This window comes from Mixophyes fleayi, chromosome 4 (assembly GCF_038048845.1).
Source record: "Mixophyes fleayi isolate aMixFle1 chromosome 4, aMixFle1.hap1, whole genome shotgun sequence".
Classification (NCBI taxonomy): Eukaryota; Metazoa; Chordata; class Amphibia; order Anura; family Limnodynastidae; genus Mixophyes; species Mixophyes fleayi.
In genome coordinates, this window is record NC_134405.1 from 183,762,248 (window position 1) to 183,782,771 (window position 20,524).

The following is a 20,524-nucleotide window of genomic DNA, read 5'->3' on the forward strand; positions in this document are numbered from 1 at the left end:
TAAGTCCATGGACTGCCTTGTTTAGGACGATAAAGGGAAGAGCGGACGTCCCTTTAGTGACTTTTTACAGCCATGTTGTCGTGAGCAATGACTGTAATTTCGTACTCACTGTTGTGGATCGGTCGGAAGTTTATACACACTACACAACGGAAACGAGATTGGAACGAAAATATTAAATGGTACGACCAACCAAATAAGGCGACAGTCTTCCATTTGGGCAGAATTTCGACCATCGTGTCACTGCACACACTGACCCGACTTTTGAACGAGCGGTCATATGTCGGCTGATTGAGCAGATTATTGGACGAAAACCGTGTAGTGTGTACCCAGCTTAACAAGAGTTTGTATATAGACAGAGCCAAGGTAATAAATATAACTGTATGATTCTTTGTTACACAAAACTTCAGACTCTGTTGAGATATCTTAATGCCCAGTAATAGCTTGCATTACTTACCTGGTAAATTCTCTGCTGGATTTCTTCTCAACCAGAATAAGACATTCCATCCAGAACTGGAGCAACGGAGAATAGGCTTTTCAATGTTGGTAAACTGTCTTTAAACTGAAGACTAATTAAAACTACTTTGTATTTTATATCACTCTATGCGTTGTGTGTATTTATTTAATTGATAACACTCTACTTAGTGCAATTTCATTTTTCAGTCATTAGACATTATTTTATTATTATTACTAGTCATTGTCAGAACTAAATGTGGACATTCTGTTGGAAAGTTTCTCCACTTGTACAGTGCACTTGAACAGGTGAAGGGAATACAAAGGCAACAATAAACTCTTCACTATACAAGTAGAGTAAAAACAAATAAAGACAGAAAGATTTGTTTTTCACCAAATCTACATATAAATATTTTTACTTACCATCCCCAGTTGTGGTAATTCAGCAAGTTCTCTCATTTCTTTGCAGCGGGCATCTACACTTTTATTTGAAGAAATGTAAATCAGGACATCTCTGCCTTAAAACAGGAAGGAAAACCTGTTAGAATACTATTTACAATAAGACTGTACAAAGATGTAAATGTTAGACAACTTTGCAGACACATGCCATCTCATCACATAAAAGTGACTTAAGAAAAAAGTTTAAAACAGAAAACAAAACAAAAAAACCCAAAAGAAATGTATAATTTATAGTTTCTATGTCAGCATTCTTCTCCAGGCACTACTCACATAATCATTCAGTAAACTCCCCCAAGACTTTAACTTTGAGCACCACAAAAATGTACTGACAGTGACACTTCCTTAGCAAAGAGTTGGTAAATATACTATTTAAATATCATTTCTTGGGACAATTTGCTGCTGCGTGGGTGTATGTAAGGTTGTCATGCATAGTATAGCTCAAGCGGGAAATAATAAAACAGAACAAAATAAAAAATGTAAATTGTATGGTACATGCAGAATAAGATGCATGGCACTCAGGGGCAGGCTGGGCTGGTCCCATAGAGAGCCATCTTGGACTGGGTCAATGGGCCACCAGCACTCTTTGTCCTTTAAAATAGGCTGCTGAGTTGAGTCTTGCCCCCCGAGCTGAACTTTTCCAGCCCTCCCCTGATGGTACTGTACTTTTGGTCAAATTTTTAAAAAATATGGACATTACTAGGCACTAATCATAAAGACATGGGAAATTCACTGAAAAATATGGAAGGTTAACAATTATTAAACCAAAACAGCATTGTGTCACTCTATAATTCTTAAATATAGTTTGAACAGGCACTGAAATACATTAAACAGAGGAGGCACAGGTCCCAGTGCATGCTACCGTTGCACACGAGAAGGGTGACCACACAGATCAATAGAAAGCTCTAGACCTGAGAAGACACTTTCTTTCACCTATATTACAAACATTTGACACACCAGACACGCCACCCTACTTTTGCAAGTAGCATTAGCCTGGCACCCACCACCCCAGGGGTGCCAGGAACAACCCCAGTCCAATTTAGCATGGGTCTGATTAGCATAATGGGGGGAGGGGGGCAAAGTAGTAAGATACACATAGTTGAGGAGGATAACAATAAAAGCGCAGACGGATCAGTGTTCACCATGGTAGTATCATAGTTGTATCAGTAAATCATACTTGCCAACTCTCCCGGAATGTCGCGTGAGTCTCACGGGCTCCCGGGAGAGTGTGGCAATCTCCCGAATTAGGTCCAAAACACCGCGATTCACCGGGAATCGCGGCATTTGGCCCCGTCCCCGCTGTAAAATGATGCGTTTTGCGTCATTACATCACGGGGGCGGGGACAAAATTACGCTATCTCCAGAGCCCCGCTGCACGCCCACCTTCCCCGGCAGGCTCCCAGATCATACTTGTCATAAATTGGCAAGTATGCAGTAAATACTACACATTGACAACTGTGTGTGCCACTATCCCTGAACAAAGGCAGGCACACATATATAACTGCTTAGCCACCTAGACACCTGTTACCTTATGGTTGAATAACTAAGGATACAAATCTGACATATAAAGTAAGCAAAGTGAAACTGAGGTGGTATACAATGGGGTGGCCTAATGGCACAGTGATTAGCATTGCTGGCATGCATGACTAGCACATGCCCTTGTGTTTCTAACTCCCATTGTCCTATAGATTGTAAGCTTTCGAGCAGGGTTCTCTTACCTCTCTGTCTGTATGTATTACCCAGTATTGTCTTATTAATGTTTGTTTCCAATTGTAAAGCGCTACGGAATTTGCTGGCGCTATATAAATAAATGATGATGATGATGATGATGGGTTCCTTACTGACCAGGCGTAGCAGTGTGTAATCTGTATTTCCTCCCAGTGGTCACCTAGGTTTTCTCCCACAGTCCAAAAACATAGTAGTAGGTTAATTGATTTTGGATGAAATTGACACTAGTCTTTGTGTATGAGTGAGGATGTAAGTTCTAATGAGGAGCATGGACTAATGTGAATAAGTAAACATTAAAGTGCTGTGTATTATGTCAGTGTAATATACATAAAGTATAATAATGCCGCAATGTACAATAAATTGTACATACATGAACAAAACATACTGATCACCTTTCAGGTTGTAAAAGGTGCACAAAAACCACTTCAGATACCTGAAAGAAAATGGGGCTTCTCCCATTATGTTAAAAAGACTGTTCTAATTTAACAACAGGACTGAGTGCAGCTGAAATGACTTCCCTGATATATGAAACAATATTGGAAACATATAGGGATCTAGTCCAATGACTACACAGTCAGGTCAGTTCAACATCAACCATGCAAGTGGCAGTCCCTCTGAAAGCACAACTAAAGGTTAAAGATTAAAATAAACTAATTAGAAAAATGAGTTATCCTAGCAAAAGTTACGAAACCGTGAGACTGAAACAGCAGCATTGTAAAAATTAAGGAAACAGGCTAATTGTAGATGTGCGTGGACATTAACGAGGCACTAAACCATTTGCGTCATCAAATGTCCACAATAGAAGAGATTCTTTCTAATCTATCGAAAGCAAAAGTGTTGTTAGTGTCAGGCTTCTGGCAAATCAAACTGGACAGGATAACAGCAACTTTACCAATTGTCGGACGTTTGGTAGTTATCAGTGTTTACACATGCCACTTGGAATAGCCACAGCTACGGAAGAATTACAATACAGACAGCATGAAGGTTTGGTGGTTATCGGAGATGATAAAATGGTGTATTGTTGTGGAATCTCAATCACAAAGGCTGACTACATGGCTAACCACATTCTCAGTCTAATCAGATTTTTATTAAAAGAAAGTTAAACATAACAAAACTGCGGTTGCAACTGAAACATACATTGGACACCTGATAACAGTTTTGAGTCCAATCTAGAGAAAGTAAGAGCCAATCCACACATGCCCAAGCCTGACAATGTACAAGTTGTTCAAAGCCTTTGAGGATTTGTAAATTATCTACCAAATCTGTCAGATGTCTCTGGACAAGCTAAAATGACTACCAGACACTAAGGCATGACAATAACAACATAATAAAACCATTCAAGAAATAAGGGTATTAGTAAAAATGCATTCAGTCCTGAGATTCTATAATGTAAACAAAAGATGTAGAACTGGGTACACACTACAGGTTTTTCACCCAATTATCGTGTTAATCACACGATAAACGACCGTTAGGTCCAATATCGCATTAGTGTGAATCCCCCAACAAACATGTTTTATCATACCAAAGCACTTCATATCATTTCATTTGATTTTATAACCAGAGTAAAAATCTCTATAAACTGTAAAATTCTGACATGTGTACGCACTCATGACCAATAGTGTAGGGAGATCTGCAAAAAGGTTACAGAGTCACAATCTTTTCATCCTATAGTTATGACAGATGAAGAGCACAGATCTGAAATCGTGTAAAATTGCGTAAGTGGGTACATATGAATCGGCATGCTGATCAGGACTTTCAGTCGTTGGTAAAATCGCTAACGATATCACATCTGGAGATATTTTCTGTAGTGTGTACCTAGCTTAACTATATAATATCAGAGAAAGAGCACTTGGAGCTTTTCATCTACAGCATTGTCAATCAGTGACTTTCAAGCCATGTTCACTATTATCAACACAACAGTGGTATGCGCAAATCGATTAGCAATGTCAGCAAGTCCCAGAAGACATGTTACCGCATTTCATCGTGACTACTATCTGCAACTCCTACACAAGATTGGTGAATACCTTATTATCGCTTTTGCAGAATGTGTCCAGCGGAATACCCGGCGAGGCTTGAGACTGATCTATTTATTGATACAGGTACCTCCTATATTATTTACCACTCTGGATCCTGGAGAGAACTATATTCCCTAGCAATAAATTGGCGCTTTGAGGTGCTATATAGGGCTGGATTACCTAAATATATCAACATATGTATTGGATTATATGAGACATCTCATTGTTTTTATTACGATATTACTCTGTCTTGTTTATCACCGCCATTGCCATAGGTGGTTTTCAATTTTATATACCAAGTCATACTGATGATTTGTCTATATGATTGTTATTGAATGATATACTTATATCTTTTATATACTTGAATTAAATATTTTATGTTTACTTATGCCGGTCATTTGATTTTTCATCCCTATAGCTGTTTTCTAGTGGGTATATGCGCAGGTATATTTGTCTTCAATCTGGGTTGAAGCCACGCAGGCAGGTAAGTACATAAGGATGATCCAATAGGGTGGTCAGCTAAGCTGAGTGAAATCCGTGCAGATGTGGAAGTACAGAAGGGAGTCAAATGGGTAGTCAGGCAGCCGAAGTAAGACACAGGGATCAAATAACCAAGCCAATAGGGATAACGAGGAGCAAAGCCAGAAGGAAGCTGAGGTTGAACACAGTAATCAGTCTGGATGCTGGGAAGCAATACAAGGAAGCGCTGGAGCATGGGGACCCAATACTCTGGCAGCTGCCTATAGAGACATGGGGTCCACGTAATTACCGGCGGCAGTGACGTAAGCAGCAGTCGCCGGGTCCAGGAGTAGTGTCCCATTGCCTCTCTCGGGCTGAAGGGAATAGTGTGTCTAGTTGCCAAGCAACCAGACGAGGATGCGTCATTGCAGACAGGCGTTTGTCCCTGTGCAGAAGCAGAAACACAGGGATGGTGCCTGAAACTGACAAAATTCTTAAATGTCTGTGTCACAAGAAAAAATGTCTGTAGCATAAAACATTGTTTGCACCGCACACTGCTCTTGTCTCCAGAATATTTGCATGTAGTCTCTTTTCCTTCTGACTCAATACACCTTTTATTACTTTTGTGTTCAGATGAGCTCCCCATACTTTGGAGCTTGAATCTGTTACTGTATTCTAAGTATCTGAGACATTACTTCACAGAAGACCTCTGTTGAGATTGCATTAGATAAGAACGTCGTGGAATCTTTTGGATTATTGCTTTGTCTCTTGCTATATCTATCTGTAAATCTAAGAATTCCATCTGTTGGGATGGCACAAGCTGGCTCTTGATGAAGTTTATGATTGAGCCAAAAGCACAACTATCTTGAGTGTCTTCATTCTGGCACTGTACACTGAACCATAATGTTGTGGTACAATTGAAATGTGAAGATAAGCATCTGTAAATCTATGTATGTCAGGAAATCTTCTTATTCTGCTCTGAGAATGGAGCTTACACACTGCAGAGATCCTTTGTTTTTAGGAACTGGTTAAGTCTCCTCAGAATACAGACTGTTTCTCTACCATAAATATTTTGTAGTAAAAGCCTGTTATCGTCTGATTAGTAGGTACTGGACAATTTACTTATTTTTTCAACAGTATTTGTAGACTGCTTTATAATGCCTTCTTTTGTACCAGAGAGATTGTGGGCTCTCTGATCTTACAAAACATTTCTCTTGGGTACCTTGTAGAATTCTATTCTGTACCCCTTGCTTACCAGCAGGCCTTTGTAGTAAAGTTCCACGTCTCCACATACCTTGAAATCCTGCCAAACACCAGGTTTGTTGGAGACTGGATACATCTATAGCCATTGTGGATTTCCTTGTTGTCTCCTTCCTTCCCTCAAAGGAACTAAAGAGCTGCTTGGATGGATTGACCACAAACTATCTGGTATACTTTTTGTCCGAATGATAATTTCTAGCTTCCTTAAAGTGGTGCCTTGAGGAAAAAACAGAAAACGATTTTTAATATTCATAGGTTACTGATCTAATTTTCTCTCTGTTCCTTTTTGAATCATAATATCCAGTTCTTTATAAAACAGCCAGCCAACTTCAAAGGGCAGTGATGTTAAGCAGTTCTTAGACTGCTGGTCTGCTGTCCATGAATGCAGCCAGAGGGCTCTTCTGGCCACCACTGTGGTTGCCACACTTCTAGCTAAAAGTGTCCCAGTATCCAGCGAGGACTGACATAGAAACTCAATTCCTTTCCTCATCATCTCCAAAGTATTCAGCAAGTATTGGCTACTCACTTTTTCTTAAATGTCATCATATAGATTGTCCATCCAGATTCTGAATACTGTGGAGGTGGAAGTCATGGCTACACCTACTTTAATTGGAGTACCTGTAGAACCGTGCAAATTTTAAAGCACTTTTCCTATCCAAAGGAATAAAATGAACCATTTAATGGTTCATTAAATGAACCTCAATCTCTTAGGTATAGCAGTTGTTGTGGATAAGTGCGCTACTGCAGAATCCACTTTAGGTACTAAATTCCATTTATTAGTCTCACTCCACTGAAAGGAATATATATTGTCCAATCTTCACCTAATAGATTGTTGTTTCTCCAACTGATCTCTTTGTTCTTTCAGCAATTCTTTAATATCTCTATGCACTATGAACACCCTGCATTTATGTGGTTTCACCCCAAAGAAGTCATTCAGCAAGAAAGATTACATAATTGACTCCTGTATTCCAATATACTTATTGATATGTATAACTAATTAGAGATCAATTAAACCAATGCTCACTTCTTTAAATTAATGAAATGTGTACAAGTGAATAAAATCATTTGAAAAAGTGCAGCCAGGACAATTTTAAGACCACTGAACTTGTGTAAACAAAAGAAAAGATACAGGAGATGCCTTGATGTGGGCATAAGAGCTTATCCCAATATAGATTGTGCACAAAATTCTCCTATTTATGTATATGTAAGAGGGCCAGACTATTTTTTCTTTTGCATAATTAATTAATCTACTACAGGATTATAAACCCTAGAATTCTCTTTTGCTTCCCCTTCATCAGTATCTGATGGGCTTGTCCCAATGACTCAATAGATTCTTCTGAAGGTAATTCCTGTACTTTAACTCAGTCTAAGCCCATGTGAGATCTCATAATTTTAAATCCTTGGGTTGTCCGCAGTACTTTTGACACAAAGTTCTTTCTCATCCAATTCAGTAATTCCTTGAATTGGTCTGCTGGACTATTTTCCTTAGGGACACATCTTATAGAAAAGGCCTCCATAAAATCATTGTATAAATATTTAGTACAGGCTCCACACACAAGATTTTTCAAGTTGCCAACCTTTCCTTCTAGAGGGCTCTGTAAGAGTACTGCGATTGAAAACAGAATAAGGACCTAAACTAACAACCTAAGAGAGTTCCTCTAGCTAAATCTTATCTTGAACAGGTATCCTTTTGGAGGGGAGAGTTCCGGCTCCATATCGCAGACTGTGTTCCAGACTTAGCGATGCAACAGCATGTTGCTTCCTCTGTGATTGCTTAATTGACTTATGATGTTAGACATGAGTTACTCAGGTCTCCCTCAGGATACATTTGATGACACGCCTCAATGTGCTTTTCAAATCCAAATACCGACTTTCTGCATCTACTATCTTGGTAGTAGAGAACAGTCACAGGGGAGCCACCCATTGTCCTGATGGGCTAATCCATGAGTATGCAACACCGGGACCTTCCGAACGCTCTCTGGGAAAAGGTAAGCACAAACCTGGATAATAAAACACCTAGCTACTCTCACACTATCTTACTCACTGGCGTCAGCTTTTTTTTCATGTCTCTACCCAGCTGGTTAAGAATTTACCCCAATTGTGGGGCTGCATAGAGTCTGAAAAAAATGACACACAGTATAATAATGTAAAACATTGATAAACAAGCATATAAACATAAAGCATAATTTCATGGAAGATGCTCCTTGAGGATGGCAAGAATTCAGACAGTTCCTCAATCAAATTGACCCACACAAAATACTGACAATGTCTAACATTAATCCCCTATTTTTAAACACCCTGGTTTCTACCCCCTAAATCCCTCCTTGTGAGATCCCCACACCACATTTGTCAATGTGCTAATTATATCCTTTAAAGCTTTTCAACACACTCAGGATTTCTTATAAATAACATGTCTTTTCTTTGGTACATTCTAGAGATATAATGTTACATTCAACATGTCATGAATTCCTGCACAGGTGCACATGAAATATAACAATATTAAACCCTTGATTTAGGAACATTTACTCACATACTGCAGGTTCCCTAGGGGCTAGCAGGTAAGTTTGACATATGTCGTGGACCTTATCCCACTTCTGATAAATTTCTATAGAGATCTATGCAAGTATGTATAATAAACATGTATATGTTAGCGTATGAATTCATGAGGATTGGACTTGCTAGTATCATTGTCCTTTTGAAGCCCCCATTTGTTGCCTGCCTATAACCCTTATCTTGATATGTTGCTTTAATCTGTGACCTTGTGAGGCAGCAAGTCTCTGAAATAGAAACACCCAACTAATCTGTATGGGACAGACACTGCAAGGAATACCAAATGTATCCAAATGGATACACTCATCAAACTTTTAAAATGTAATTTTGTATTTAACCCTTAACTTTCCAGTGACTTGACAAGATACAAACAACTCATCATTGGGAATAATCACTTATATATTTATACTTTTAAATCTTGACTAGGCCATATTCATGACAAACAGATTACACAGAAACAACTTAGAGCAAAGACACACTATGATAAAGGAGCCAAGGAAACCCAGAGATTGGTCAAACAGTAAGCATATAACCATTAACATCTGCAACAGACAGTGGAAGAGGTATTTGCTTGCAGAAAGTAGCATCCCACTTGTCATAATTGGAGTTGATGGACATCTATACAGAGGAAAAGAATACATTTATCAAAGCTACAAATGTAGTGAGAGAAACAAGGCAACAATTGTAGAGAAACTCAACAATTATGAGTCCTGAAGGGAATACTTTGGCAACAAAGACACAGCCAAATCCAGGAAGGAAGCAACCCAAAAAAACATATACACACACTTAGGTTATCAAGGCACTTCAAAATATAAGAGCTTTGTTCTTAGAGAATTGTTAAATGAAACAGTCATTCATTTTACAGTAATAGAATGAAACTTGCTTTGGTGTTCATTCATGGTGCTGCTGGCCCCACCCCTCTCCGCCATTGCCGCAACTAGTTGAAGCTAAGTGAGCATGTGCTTGGATCATCTTTGGGTTGAAGGATGTGTCTTTTTTTTTATAACTTTTTTTTATACTGCAAAGGTTTGTGCTAGTCATAATCAGGGCCGCCATCAGGGGGGTACAGGGGGTACCCGTGTACCGGGCCCGGCGGCACACTCTAACCAGGGGGCCCGCTATCTTCAGCCTGGCTGTCACTGTGACAGCCAGACTGAAGACAGCAGCGAAGACGCTTCAGCAGTGGAACGCATCCACCAACAGGAAGTTCCAAATGCCGAACTTCTGGTTGGTGGAACGCATATATATATATATATATATATATATACACACACATAATCACTTTTTTTTACATAAAATATTATATATATATATATATATATATATATATATATATATATATATTTATTTATATATATATATATTTTATGTAAAAAAAAAGTGATTATATGTGTGTGTATATATATATATATATATATATATATATATATAATTAGGGCCACCCTTAACTTACCTTTCAATCGCCTAAGTCTGACCCCCTTCATGGAAGAGAGGACCAGGGAGGGAGCTGGATCGTGACCACAAAAGGTAATTTATTTATTTTTTTTATTTTTTTTTCTACAGGATTTTTTTTTTCATTGCCTTGGGCCCCCTTTCCCCCTGGGCCCCCAGGCACCTGCCCATCATGCCCAGTTGGAAAGATGGCCCTGGTTCATGGGGGGGGGGTCATTGGGCGGCGTCATGGGGGGTGTGGGTCATATGGGGGGGGCCCTTCCTGCTTCATTGTACTGGGCCCCACGATTTCTGATGGCGGCCCTGTTCATAATCGTCATCAGCACAGATTTATGCTCCACGAGTAGAACACCTGCAACAGATATGGCTCCTGACAAACGTATCTACAGATGTGTCCACCTCTAACTATATATCAATTACACCAACACACCTTTACTGTACTCGGCCTACACATGCATGTCCTTTCCCTACTCCACACTGCCTCTCCATATGCAGGGATGCACAAGTCAGGCATATGCAAATGTCTTTATATGGATGCAGTCACACCATTTTTGGTGTGCATGACAAGTACGAAAATGTGTATTTACATTTTTATTATTCAGGCAATCTTCCTAGTGAAACCCCTGCTGTTCTTTATTTCAGCCATGTATATACATGATAAAGCAGAGTTGTTTTTATTATTGCCTCAGGATACAACAGTCACATACCAGCCTTTGTCTTACCCTTTTGATACACTAATTCCTTTACATTTTTAACAACTTTTTGCTCCTTATATATTGGTTCTAATTGTCTGGCAAATGTGTTGAAAATCATTTAATAACGTTATTTATGACTATTACATTCAACAAACTCCTCACAAAGGTAGTTCTGCTTTAACCTAAGAAATATAGTTCTTATTTTCCCTTAAATTCACAGGACAAATTTAACTAATAATTACTTATGCTTATTATCTTCAATAAAAAAAACTGTACACAAAATGTAGTTTATTTTAAAATGTTTTGTATTCTTAATTAATATTCTAATTATAAAACAGTATACAGAGTATGCTATATAAACTCAACAGGTTTTGTATGCTCTATTAACATGGGTGGTATAGCATAGATGTTCATACAATACATTACATTCATTGCCTGTTTTATAAATATGCAAGTTATCGTGTGTGTTTTGATCAGCCAATGTGTGGTGTAAAGGTGCGTGTGAATCAGCATCATCATCATCATCATTTATTTATATAGCGCCAGCAGATTCCGTAGCATTTAACAATTGGGAACAAACAGTAATAAGACAATCCTGGGTTATACATACAGAGAGGTAAGGGGGCCCTGCTCGCAAGCTTACAATCTATGGGACAATGGTATGATACAAAAGCGTAAGTGCTTCACCTATTGTCTAAAGGTGTGTGATTGTATTGTGTGTGGGGGGGGACTGTGGGGGAACAGACTCCATTTTAAGCATTCAAAACACATTTCACTCTTCCATTCATTTCACAACATCTCACACTATAAACTTCTACCATGTACCTCACATGTAAACATATTTAAATTCCTTCTATTTGTTCAGCCATTACTCACTATGCACCTTCCATTCACGTGGAAACTTCTAGTATCCCAGCAAAAACATTATTTACCTCACACAGGATCCATTTTGTCTAGTCATGATGATCATATTAGTTTCAATGGCAGCCATCTTGCAAGCATGGAAACTTACAGATCAAAATCAATTTTATCTACTGTCTGAAACTCAGCCTGCTCTAAACACATTGTATATCATCTTATTGCCATATTAACTAACAAAACTGAACTTATCCCTTGCATTTTCAGTTATATTTGAACATCTGCCCATTGACCATCTAGTACAAATCACTTAACAATTTCCAATATCATGTTCTCATTTTCTCTCTTAATCTCAAGTCACTTTCTAAGTACACTAACAATATCACATACAAACAGCTAAAAACAAATACAGTCTATGCAAAACTTTACCATATAAATTCCTGCACAATGTAACACAAAACAGAAATATATTACACACAGTTACATTTTAATCTTCAATCTCCATCAAAACTACAAACATAACATTGTCTTATAAAAAACAACCAAGCAGTTAACATTATAACTATTATATCTTTCTGTATTATAAATACACTACTTTATTAATACAATTTATACAAACTCCCTAATCTCAGCCATATTTTAACATCTGCAAACCAAAGACAAATGATCACAAAACTCTATATATCCAGATTCAACCACTTTCCATTCAATCCATCCAAACTCTATTATAATCCACTTTTTATAACTAGCCAGCCTCTAGTATAAATGGTCTTCCAGGCCTCTCACATGCACAGACCTTCATTCCATTAAACTTACAGCTTCCATCAGGGATGTCCTCTCACGTTGGAAGCAGGGAAGAAAAAGAGCTTTTCTGCCTTGTTATATGATATCAAAACCTTTTCTCTGGGCGGAGTCAACGTTCTCCAGGAAATAACTCACAGCATTTGATATGCAAATCTTGAGCTGATACTCAGGTTTTCACACAACCCCATATTAAGAGATGGGGAGGGAATTGACATATGTTCACTATGGTTCAAGGCAAAAACATGGCTGAAAGCGAATATATTATAAAATGTAATATCCTCATCACTCAGTGTTTGAACTGTGGCCTCTACGTCTACAGATAGTAATGTTACAGATCAGCTCTCTGCTGTATTCCGGCTTGGAGTCCTTTGTAGAGTCATTTCATTATATGCACCTGTATTCTCCAAGTGGCCAGTCAAGGAAGTTCACTGGCTATTTAAACCTTTCAGTCTCTCATGTGCAACAAGTTACCTTGCAGTAAAAAATTGCATAAACATTTCCTTGCTGTTACCTTGATCCTGACCTCGTCTGCACTTCTTGACTTTGCATAATGTCCACTTGTCCTGACATTGAGCTATTCTTGACTACGATTTACTGCTGCTTGGCCTTGACCTTTGCCTTGTCTGATTCACAAAGTTACAGGAGGACAGGTACAGCTAAAGACATTTAAGTCATCTGAAGCCAGAAGATACTTTTATAGCTGGATCTAAGCTGCTCATTGTAGACCCATTAAAGACTGCTCTTATAGATAGAATAATCAGTTAAGAATACAGTAAAACAAATGAATAAAATTGAATGAGCAATAAATATTCTTTGCTCTCCTCTATTTTATGCAAGCCTTCAATAACATTTTATATTACAATAATGGGAAGCAAATAAAAGAGAAAATAATGGAAACCATATTTTTTATCCTGTTCTTCTAATGTTTCCAAAATACAATCTCACTTAAATAATAAGAAGAGAGATCTTTAAAATGCTTCCTTTGAACAGTATGTAAATTATAGACAACTAATTTGGATAATAAACTTTTGAGAGTTATTTGAGACAAGTTTGAGCTTGTTTTAAAAACAAATGACCTGGTGCAGAGTTTCCTCCAATACAACCATTTCACTCTCTTTACAGGATATGATTTTGTGGTTATCATGTGATGTGGTATAGACACAGCCTTAATGCAACACTGTGAAGAGTAAGGATATATTTAATCACTTTCTAGGGACATTATTTAAGCTTCTCTTATTGAGGAGAATAGACATCTTGGAAATTCCATTTACATTGAAGCCTTTGAGTAAATTCTATAGGCAGTGGATTTTCCAGAGCATGGCATAGGCTTGTGCTGCCACAGAATTTCAACCTACACCAAAAGGTTTTGTCCTTGTTAGAGTTTGTCGGTGTAGGACGGGAATTTGTGGTCAGCTAGCAGCATTCTTGCTTACTGTCCCGGATAGTGCAGGAGACTCTCAAAATAATGGTTGCTTTCCTGGACAGACAGGGAATCTATCCAGATAGAGAAGCGGTGGCCAGAGCACAGCATGAAGATATCACACTCCACCTACCACGGAGGCCACACTAGGGAGAAAAATAGAGCACACAGATGTGGCCATTACTTACTCTTGACCCCAGTTTTTCCACAGGATAACTGACAAGTGAGATTGTTCCGCACACGTAATAGAACAATTCAGCTCTTACATTCGGGGGCCTGATTCATTAAGGCAAGCAAAACTAATATAAACTGTGTTTTTTTAAAAACGCACGTAATTCGGGCATATGCACATCCGTATTCAACAAGGAGCAAATCTGAAGAAACCTCTCTTGTTGAATACGGGTCTAGATATGCTCTGCTCCGACAGTCAAGGCACTGTAGGATACATCGAATATCTATTTGGAATATAAAGTCCCAAAAGAATGCACCCAAAAATTTGTTCAATAAGTATCACCTGTTAATAATATAGTGATTAATAACAAAAAATTAAAAACAAGGTGTTTAGAGGAACTCTATTTCATATCTGGAGGTCATGCCCGGTCATCACTTCCTTCTGGGATAGGGTTGCTGGTGTCCTCTCCTCCCTTCTCTAATGCCCTATTAGGAAGGATCCATGGTCCTTCCTCTTTTGTTACCCTATACCAGACCTCAATTCCCATTCAGCATAACTGGCTTCACATGTCCCAGCGGGTGTCTAATAGCTAAATCATGGAAGCGTACAGAACCTCCCCATGTCTCTTCTCTTAAGTCCTATATCTGATTTTTTGCCAATATGAAAAAAATTACTTCCTACCTGTGAGATAAGTAAGACAAGTTCCACCAAGTCTGGGCTCCTTGGCTATATCTGTAGTCCCCCCGTTCACTTCCTTTTGAGTAGCATCTCCCCCATGTGATTATGGGCGTACCGGTTTTTCCACGTTTCACAACATAGCTCTGGCAGCTTCCCCACCTGTGGGGTCCATACTTCCCCTGGCATGTAAGAACTGATGACCAATACCCCCTCCCCTTCCACCTCTTTACCCCTTAACTTACAGTGCTATAGCTTTATTTAGTTCCCTCGTATTATCGTTTACACGTTTTACTACAAATAGCACTCTTATTGTGACACTGGTTGGTCTCTTTGTTACCACTATTTCCTTTATGCTTGTTGTCACTTGTGTTTGTATAATAAAATGTTCGAGTTAAAAAAAAAAGGTGTTTTTGTCATTTCCTTCCCTCAAAAAACACATTAGCATGTTATTAAGGTCTACTGTATATAAAATGCATTTTTACAGTTGGTGGCGGTGCTGATTATAAAAATATGTTCTAGCATGCATATACGCGACCTTCATCACTATCACTCGACACTTACACCTGCCCACAAACTTTCTGGTTCCCACGCCACACACGGTAGAAGGGATGTGCGCCACATAGTGATGGGGGCATGGCCAACATGGGCTGTGGCTGCGCCTCTTTTCACATTCACATGACATTATGTGGGGAATTCAATTAGCAGCAAAGTGTCTCCAGAACGTCCATGAGACACTTTGCGCCAAAGATTTTGTCAGAAATTTCTACCGTAATTGCTGGCAAAGTGTGCGTTGCGATGTCCGCACGCGACATCACTGGCAATTGATTTTACCCCATTATGTATTAAAATTATGTTGCTGTCACCTACCTGTTATTGCAGCTTTCACAGCCTGGTACTGGATTCTTGTCTGGATCCTGGAATGTTGGGACCTGTTTGGAAAATGTACATGAAATATGGAAAATAATTCGTGAACACAGTACACAACAGAGATTACGCAAAATATAATTATAGAACAAGCAAAATTTGTGTGATAAAAATAATCACAGATATGTTTGGAAATGGTCAGATAATGAAACACAATTGTAAGTGTATAAGAGAAATGGTTGCCTCTGCAACCCCATACAAAGATAATCACACAATAAAAATTAGGAGGTGCTCAAAAACCCTTATACATAAATTCTATAATAATAACAATAATAATAATAATAATGATGAAAGAAAATTGCATAAAATTTTCAACTCAAAACTAATTTATTCATAAAGTAACAATATGGGGGAGATTCAGTTGCCGGCGATGTGGCACGCGGACATTGCGCTGCACACATTGCTGGCATTTACAGTTGGAATTTCCGCTGCGAGGTGTCCCATGGACTTTCCTATATGTATAAAGTTATGTTTTATTATAATGTATGTATTATATAAAAATTAAGAGGAGCTCAAAAACCCTTAAACACACACACAGATATATATGTTTAAGGGTTATTGACCATCTCTTAATTTTTAGCATGCAATATATAAGACATACATTATAATAAAACATAACATTTAACACACCACCAGCCCAGCCACATCACGCCACCCCCCCAGCCATATCATGCCATCCACACCGAAACATTATGCCACCGCCACAGCCAAATTACAACCCCCCCAGACACATCCTAACCCCCCCACCAGACACATCATAACACTCTCCCACAAGCCCAGCCCAGCTCACTTACCTAAGCTGAGCAGAAATTCCTCCTGTTTGTTCTCCGTGCTGCTGGGACAGTGTGTGAATTCACACACTGTATGGGGACTGGGAGCTGCTGACAGCTGTCAGCTCGCTCCCTCCCTCTTAAAATTCCCCACACCTGCAATTTGCAGGTGCGCACGAGTACCACCTTCTAGTAGATTTTTTTTTTGTATTAAATAAAAAATACCAAACTGCTGGGCCCGGGTCCCCAGGCAGGCCGGGCCTCAGTAATTTGCATCCCACCCCCTCTCTTGGCGCCCCTGCACCTGCCCTTTAGGTGCTGCAAGTGATACGACATACAGACACGTACCTTTAAGCTTGAATCTCGCATTGCTGCATGCGCTCGAGCTTGGTACACCCTTACTGTACATTGTGTGCATACGCACTTTCCCCTCCCCCTTCCACCCATGAAATCATAGGCTGTCCTAGGGGTCCTTTGCACTTGCAAGTGAATTGGATTTTCTTGTGTTCACTTGTGTATGGTCATGCGCAGAGAGATTTTATGCAAAATACTGCACATAACGCCATTTACACTCTCTGTGTGCAGGACATCTCACTATTTAACCTGAGGAAGCACTGGACATAGTTGCCTAATTGTTTACTCTCCAGGAATGTGCCAGAATGACCAGGAGACTCCCGGAATAGTGGCAGTCTCCCACCCTGAGAAGGTAGGCTAACCATCTGGATCTGCGATGTGCCTCCTGAACATACAAATGCTGATTAAATTATCAGTGAAGAAGAGGAAGTGAGAGAGTGTATGGGTCTAGTGAGGGAAGGTGGGGTAAAGAGAGAGAGAAACAAATGGGGTAGAGGTGTTGACAGATAGGGAAAGGGAAGGTAGGTAAAGAAAGAGGTGAGATAGAGTGGGAGGAGATGAGAGATAGGGGTGAAGGAAGACAAGGGAGAAAAAGAGTGTAAGAGGAGAAAGATAGAAACAGGGGACAGAGAAAGAGTGGAAGAGGTTAGAGGGTGGTGGACACTCCTCTGGTAAAAATATAGTTAGCAGCCTCACAATAAGAAGAGTGTCAGTGCTCTTTAAACAACTCCCTGTTTTTATACCCTTTATGCTTTCTGTACTCTGGCCCTTTACTTTATTGGTCATCAACTACATACACATATCACCACACAGCATCGCCTTCTACGGTCACTGTAAAACTCAGTCAGCAAGGGAATACCAGAGGATAATTTTAATGTAAAAGGTATATTTTTCCAAACTATATTAGAAAATACAAAGTGGGATATTGGAAGCTGTACGATATTCTTACCACCATAATTGATTTTAAGTGCTTTGAATCGAACAGTGGCATTTCTTTTCCATCCAGGAGAAATTTGAGAAACTTTGGTAAACAACATCTGGTTATGATTTGCACATTTTAATCCAAGTCTTCTGGAGGAAACAGTTTCATTTATGCTAAGCCAAATGAGACACAGGGCTTTTGTTTTCTCTAGACACGAAAAAGAAAAGGAAACTGAAAAGTATTGGAGGTCACCAGAAGATCATATCTGAATCTGATGACTGTAAAATTAAGAAGTCACCACAAAGACCTGCCTACAATCACATTGCCATTACCCTCTTATATAATTACAAGTTTTCCTGTTTTCTCCAAAACTGCTGATAAGGTGACGATCATTTTTGTATTAAGCAACTCATGACATCAAAGGGTCATCAGAACTGTCTTTGTTTGAAGTATAACAATTTAATATCGTCAGTTGATCTGCTTATACCACACCACCTCCCACCTAACCCATCCCTAATAATTTCCACCTGAAAATATTGGCCCAATACCACAACCTCCAAGCTAAATTTACTCCCCTTTACTAGCTATGATAATAATAATTACAGAATTAGGAACAACTTCATAAATACACAGTCTCCACAACATACAGTTGTTCAACCTAACCTCATCCACTAAATCTAATCTTGTTTTTGCACTGGTGAACAAAAAGCACTCGATTAGTGTATAAACTTCATTTCATATGGAGCACCCCAATGCACCAAGATATGCTTTACACCTGGAACAAAATATCCTCTGTTTGCATTTCACGACATTTATTTCAACCACCACACATCGCACAACTAAGGGCCTCATTCAGAGATGAGCTTACTTTTATAGCCTGAATATACACATAAAATTCAGGACACAAAAATTAGTTTGTGTTCAGGACACAAAAGTTATTTTGAGTTGCATGTATCACAAGATTCTAAAAAATCCTGGGGTAGTGGTTGATAGGGTAATGTGTGAAAAATGTTTTAAATTACTATTTTAGTGTGCTGCACTGCTAGTCCCAGCACAGCCTAGCAGTCATTTATTGGCTGAGTATGTTGGCCCTTGTAGAACTGCACATTCAAATGGCTGCCAGAGCATACCAATGCTTGTAGCACTACATTGGCATGCAGGGCCTGCTGGGAATAAACAAACACACAGGTACCTTGTCAAAATTCCTTTAATTAAAATTAAAAACTCACCTTTTCCTTATTATCCTTTTTATTGCACGCCTAAGTAGGTAGGAACCTCCTTTCCATCTTCTTTCTTCCTTCTTATTTTCTTCTCTGTTCAATAGTTAACAAAACAAAAACTTCATAGACAGAGCAATAGTTGACCCACTTGGAGCCGTAACTGAAATGCCAGGCTAGAAGCCTGTCTGCACATAAACAATCTGAGCAGCTTTGTCCTAATTGGCTAGATCATGAAAAAGCCACTCTGATTGGTTACTTTTGTATAGACCCCACGTGGTCTATAGAAAAAAATATATCAATGAATTTTATCCATTTGGTTTGTTTTTCTTAAACTTGCTTCCAAAATGGTGGCCTGTATGCTTTCTGAAATCACTCAAGCCTACTGAATTTAAAATTAAGCTATAAACTTTTATCATTCATATCAAATCTGACAGATGAATTGTACACCAAGGACAGGCAAGTCTTCAGCCCAAGAAGTCTGAGGCAAATAATGTATTTAGCTGTAATTTATAGGAACTCAAACGGCCAGTCAGAAGGTTAGGAGTGTCAGCACATTGCACAATGCGCTGTTAGTGTTTGATGTAGTATCAGTTTAGATTGATAAATTATCAGCATGTTGAACTTTCCATAATAGCACTCCTATTAAATAATACAATGTTCTTTATTAAGTACTATAGCTGTAAAATCTATGGCTGACACCAAGGATGCAATGCGATATCATGGTTTATAATCTGTATTAAAGTGATTGATTACATTATTTATGCATTACAACAAACAAAGACTGTGACCCTTTTAGAGCAAGATTGACTTTAAATGAGATTCCGTTATCATGTAGCAATCACTACTATGCCCAGGAAAACCAAACAGCTGACCTGTTTTCAGCATGGACATTGTTTCACAACCTCCCATGCTATGTTGCTCATCTACTATGATCATCTTTAATAACTTCTTAACTGGATAACATGGACCTGTCCCCAGGGATACATTTTTTTTATTAATTAGATACTTATAATACGCTTTATGCATATTTCCTCTTCCCCACTAAGCACTTAGAAGATTGGCCACCTAGGGGAATGACAAGCAATAACCCACCAAGGAGTTAAGTTCGGCGCTAATTGGAATGGCAAATGGTTAAACAATTTTTTGTCCAAACTCTTGTATATAAAAAAATATACAAAAAAGTTATGAATAGCACATGGATTAGGCTGGAATATAATTAATACAAAACTCAAATATCAATAGTGATCAGATAATTTTAACAATAATAATACAAATAAAAACAATAATTCTCATGTCATTATTAATAATAATCTGAGTGGTTAACTCCCCTGCTGCTG

The 20,524-nt window shown here is 38.7% G+C and overlaps 1 protein-coding gene across 1 annotated transcript in view; it reads right to left on the bottom strand.

Annotated features, from left to right (window-relative positions):
* The window catches only part of CPED1 (cadherin like and PC-esterase domain containing 1), a 270,907-nt gene that overhangs the window by 218,481 nt on the left and 31,902 nt on the right, over window positions 1–20,524 (bottom strand). The window contains exon 3 of the mRNA XM_075208962.1: window positions 874–968. Within this exon, the coding sequence (XP_075065063.1) occupies window positions 874–968 (95 nt within the window). The remainder of the gene's footprint in view (window positions 1–873; window positions 969–20,524) is intronic.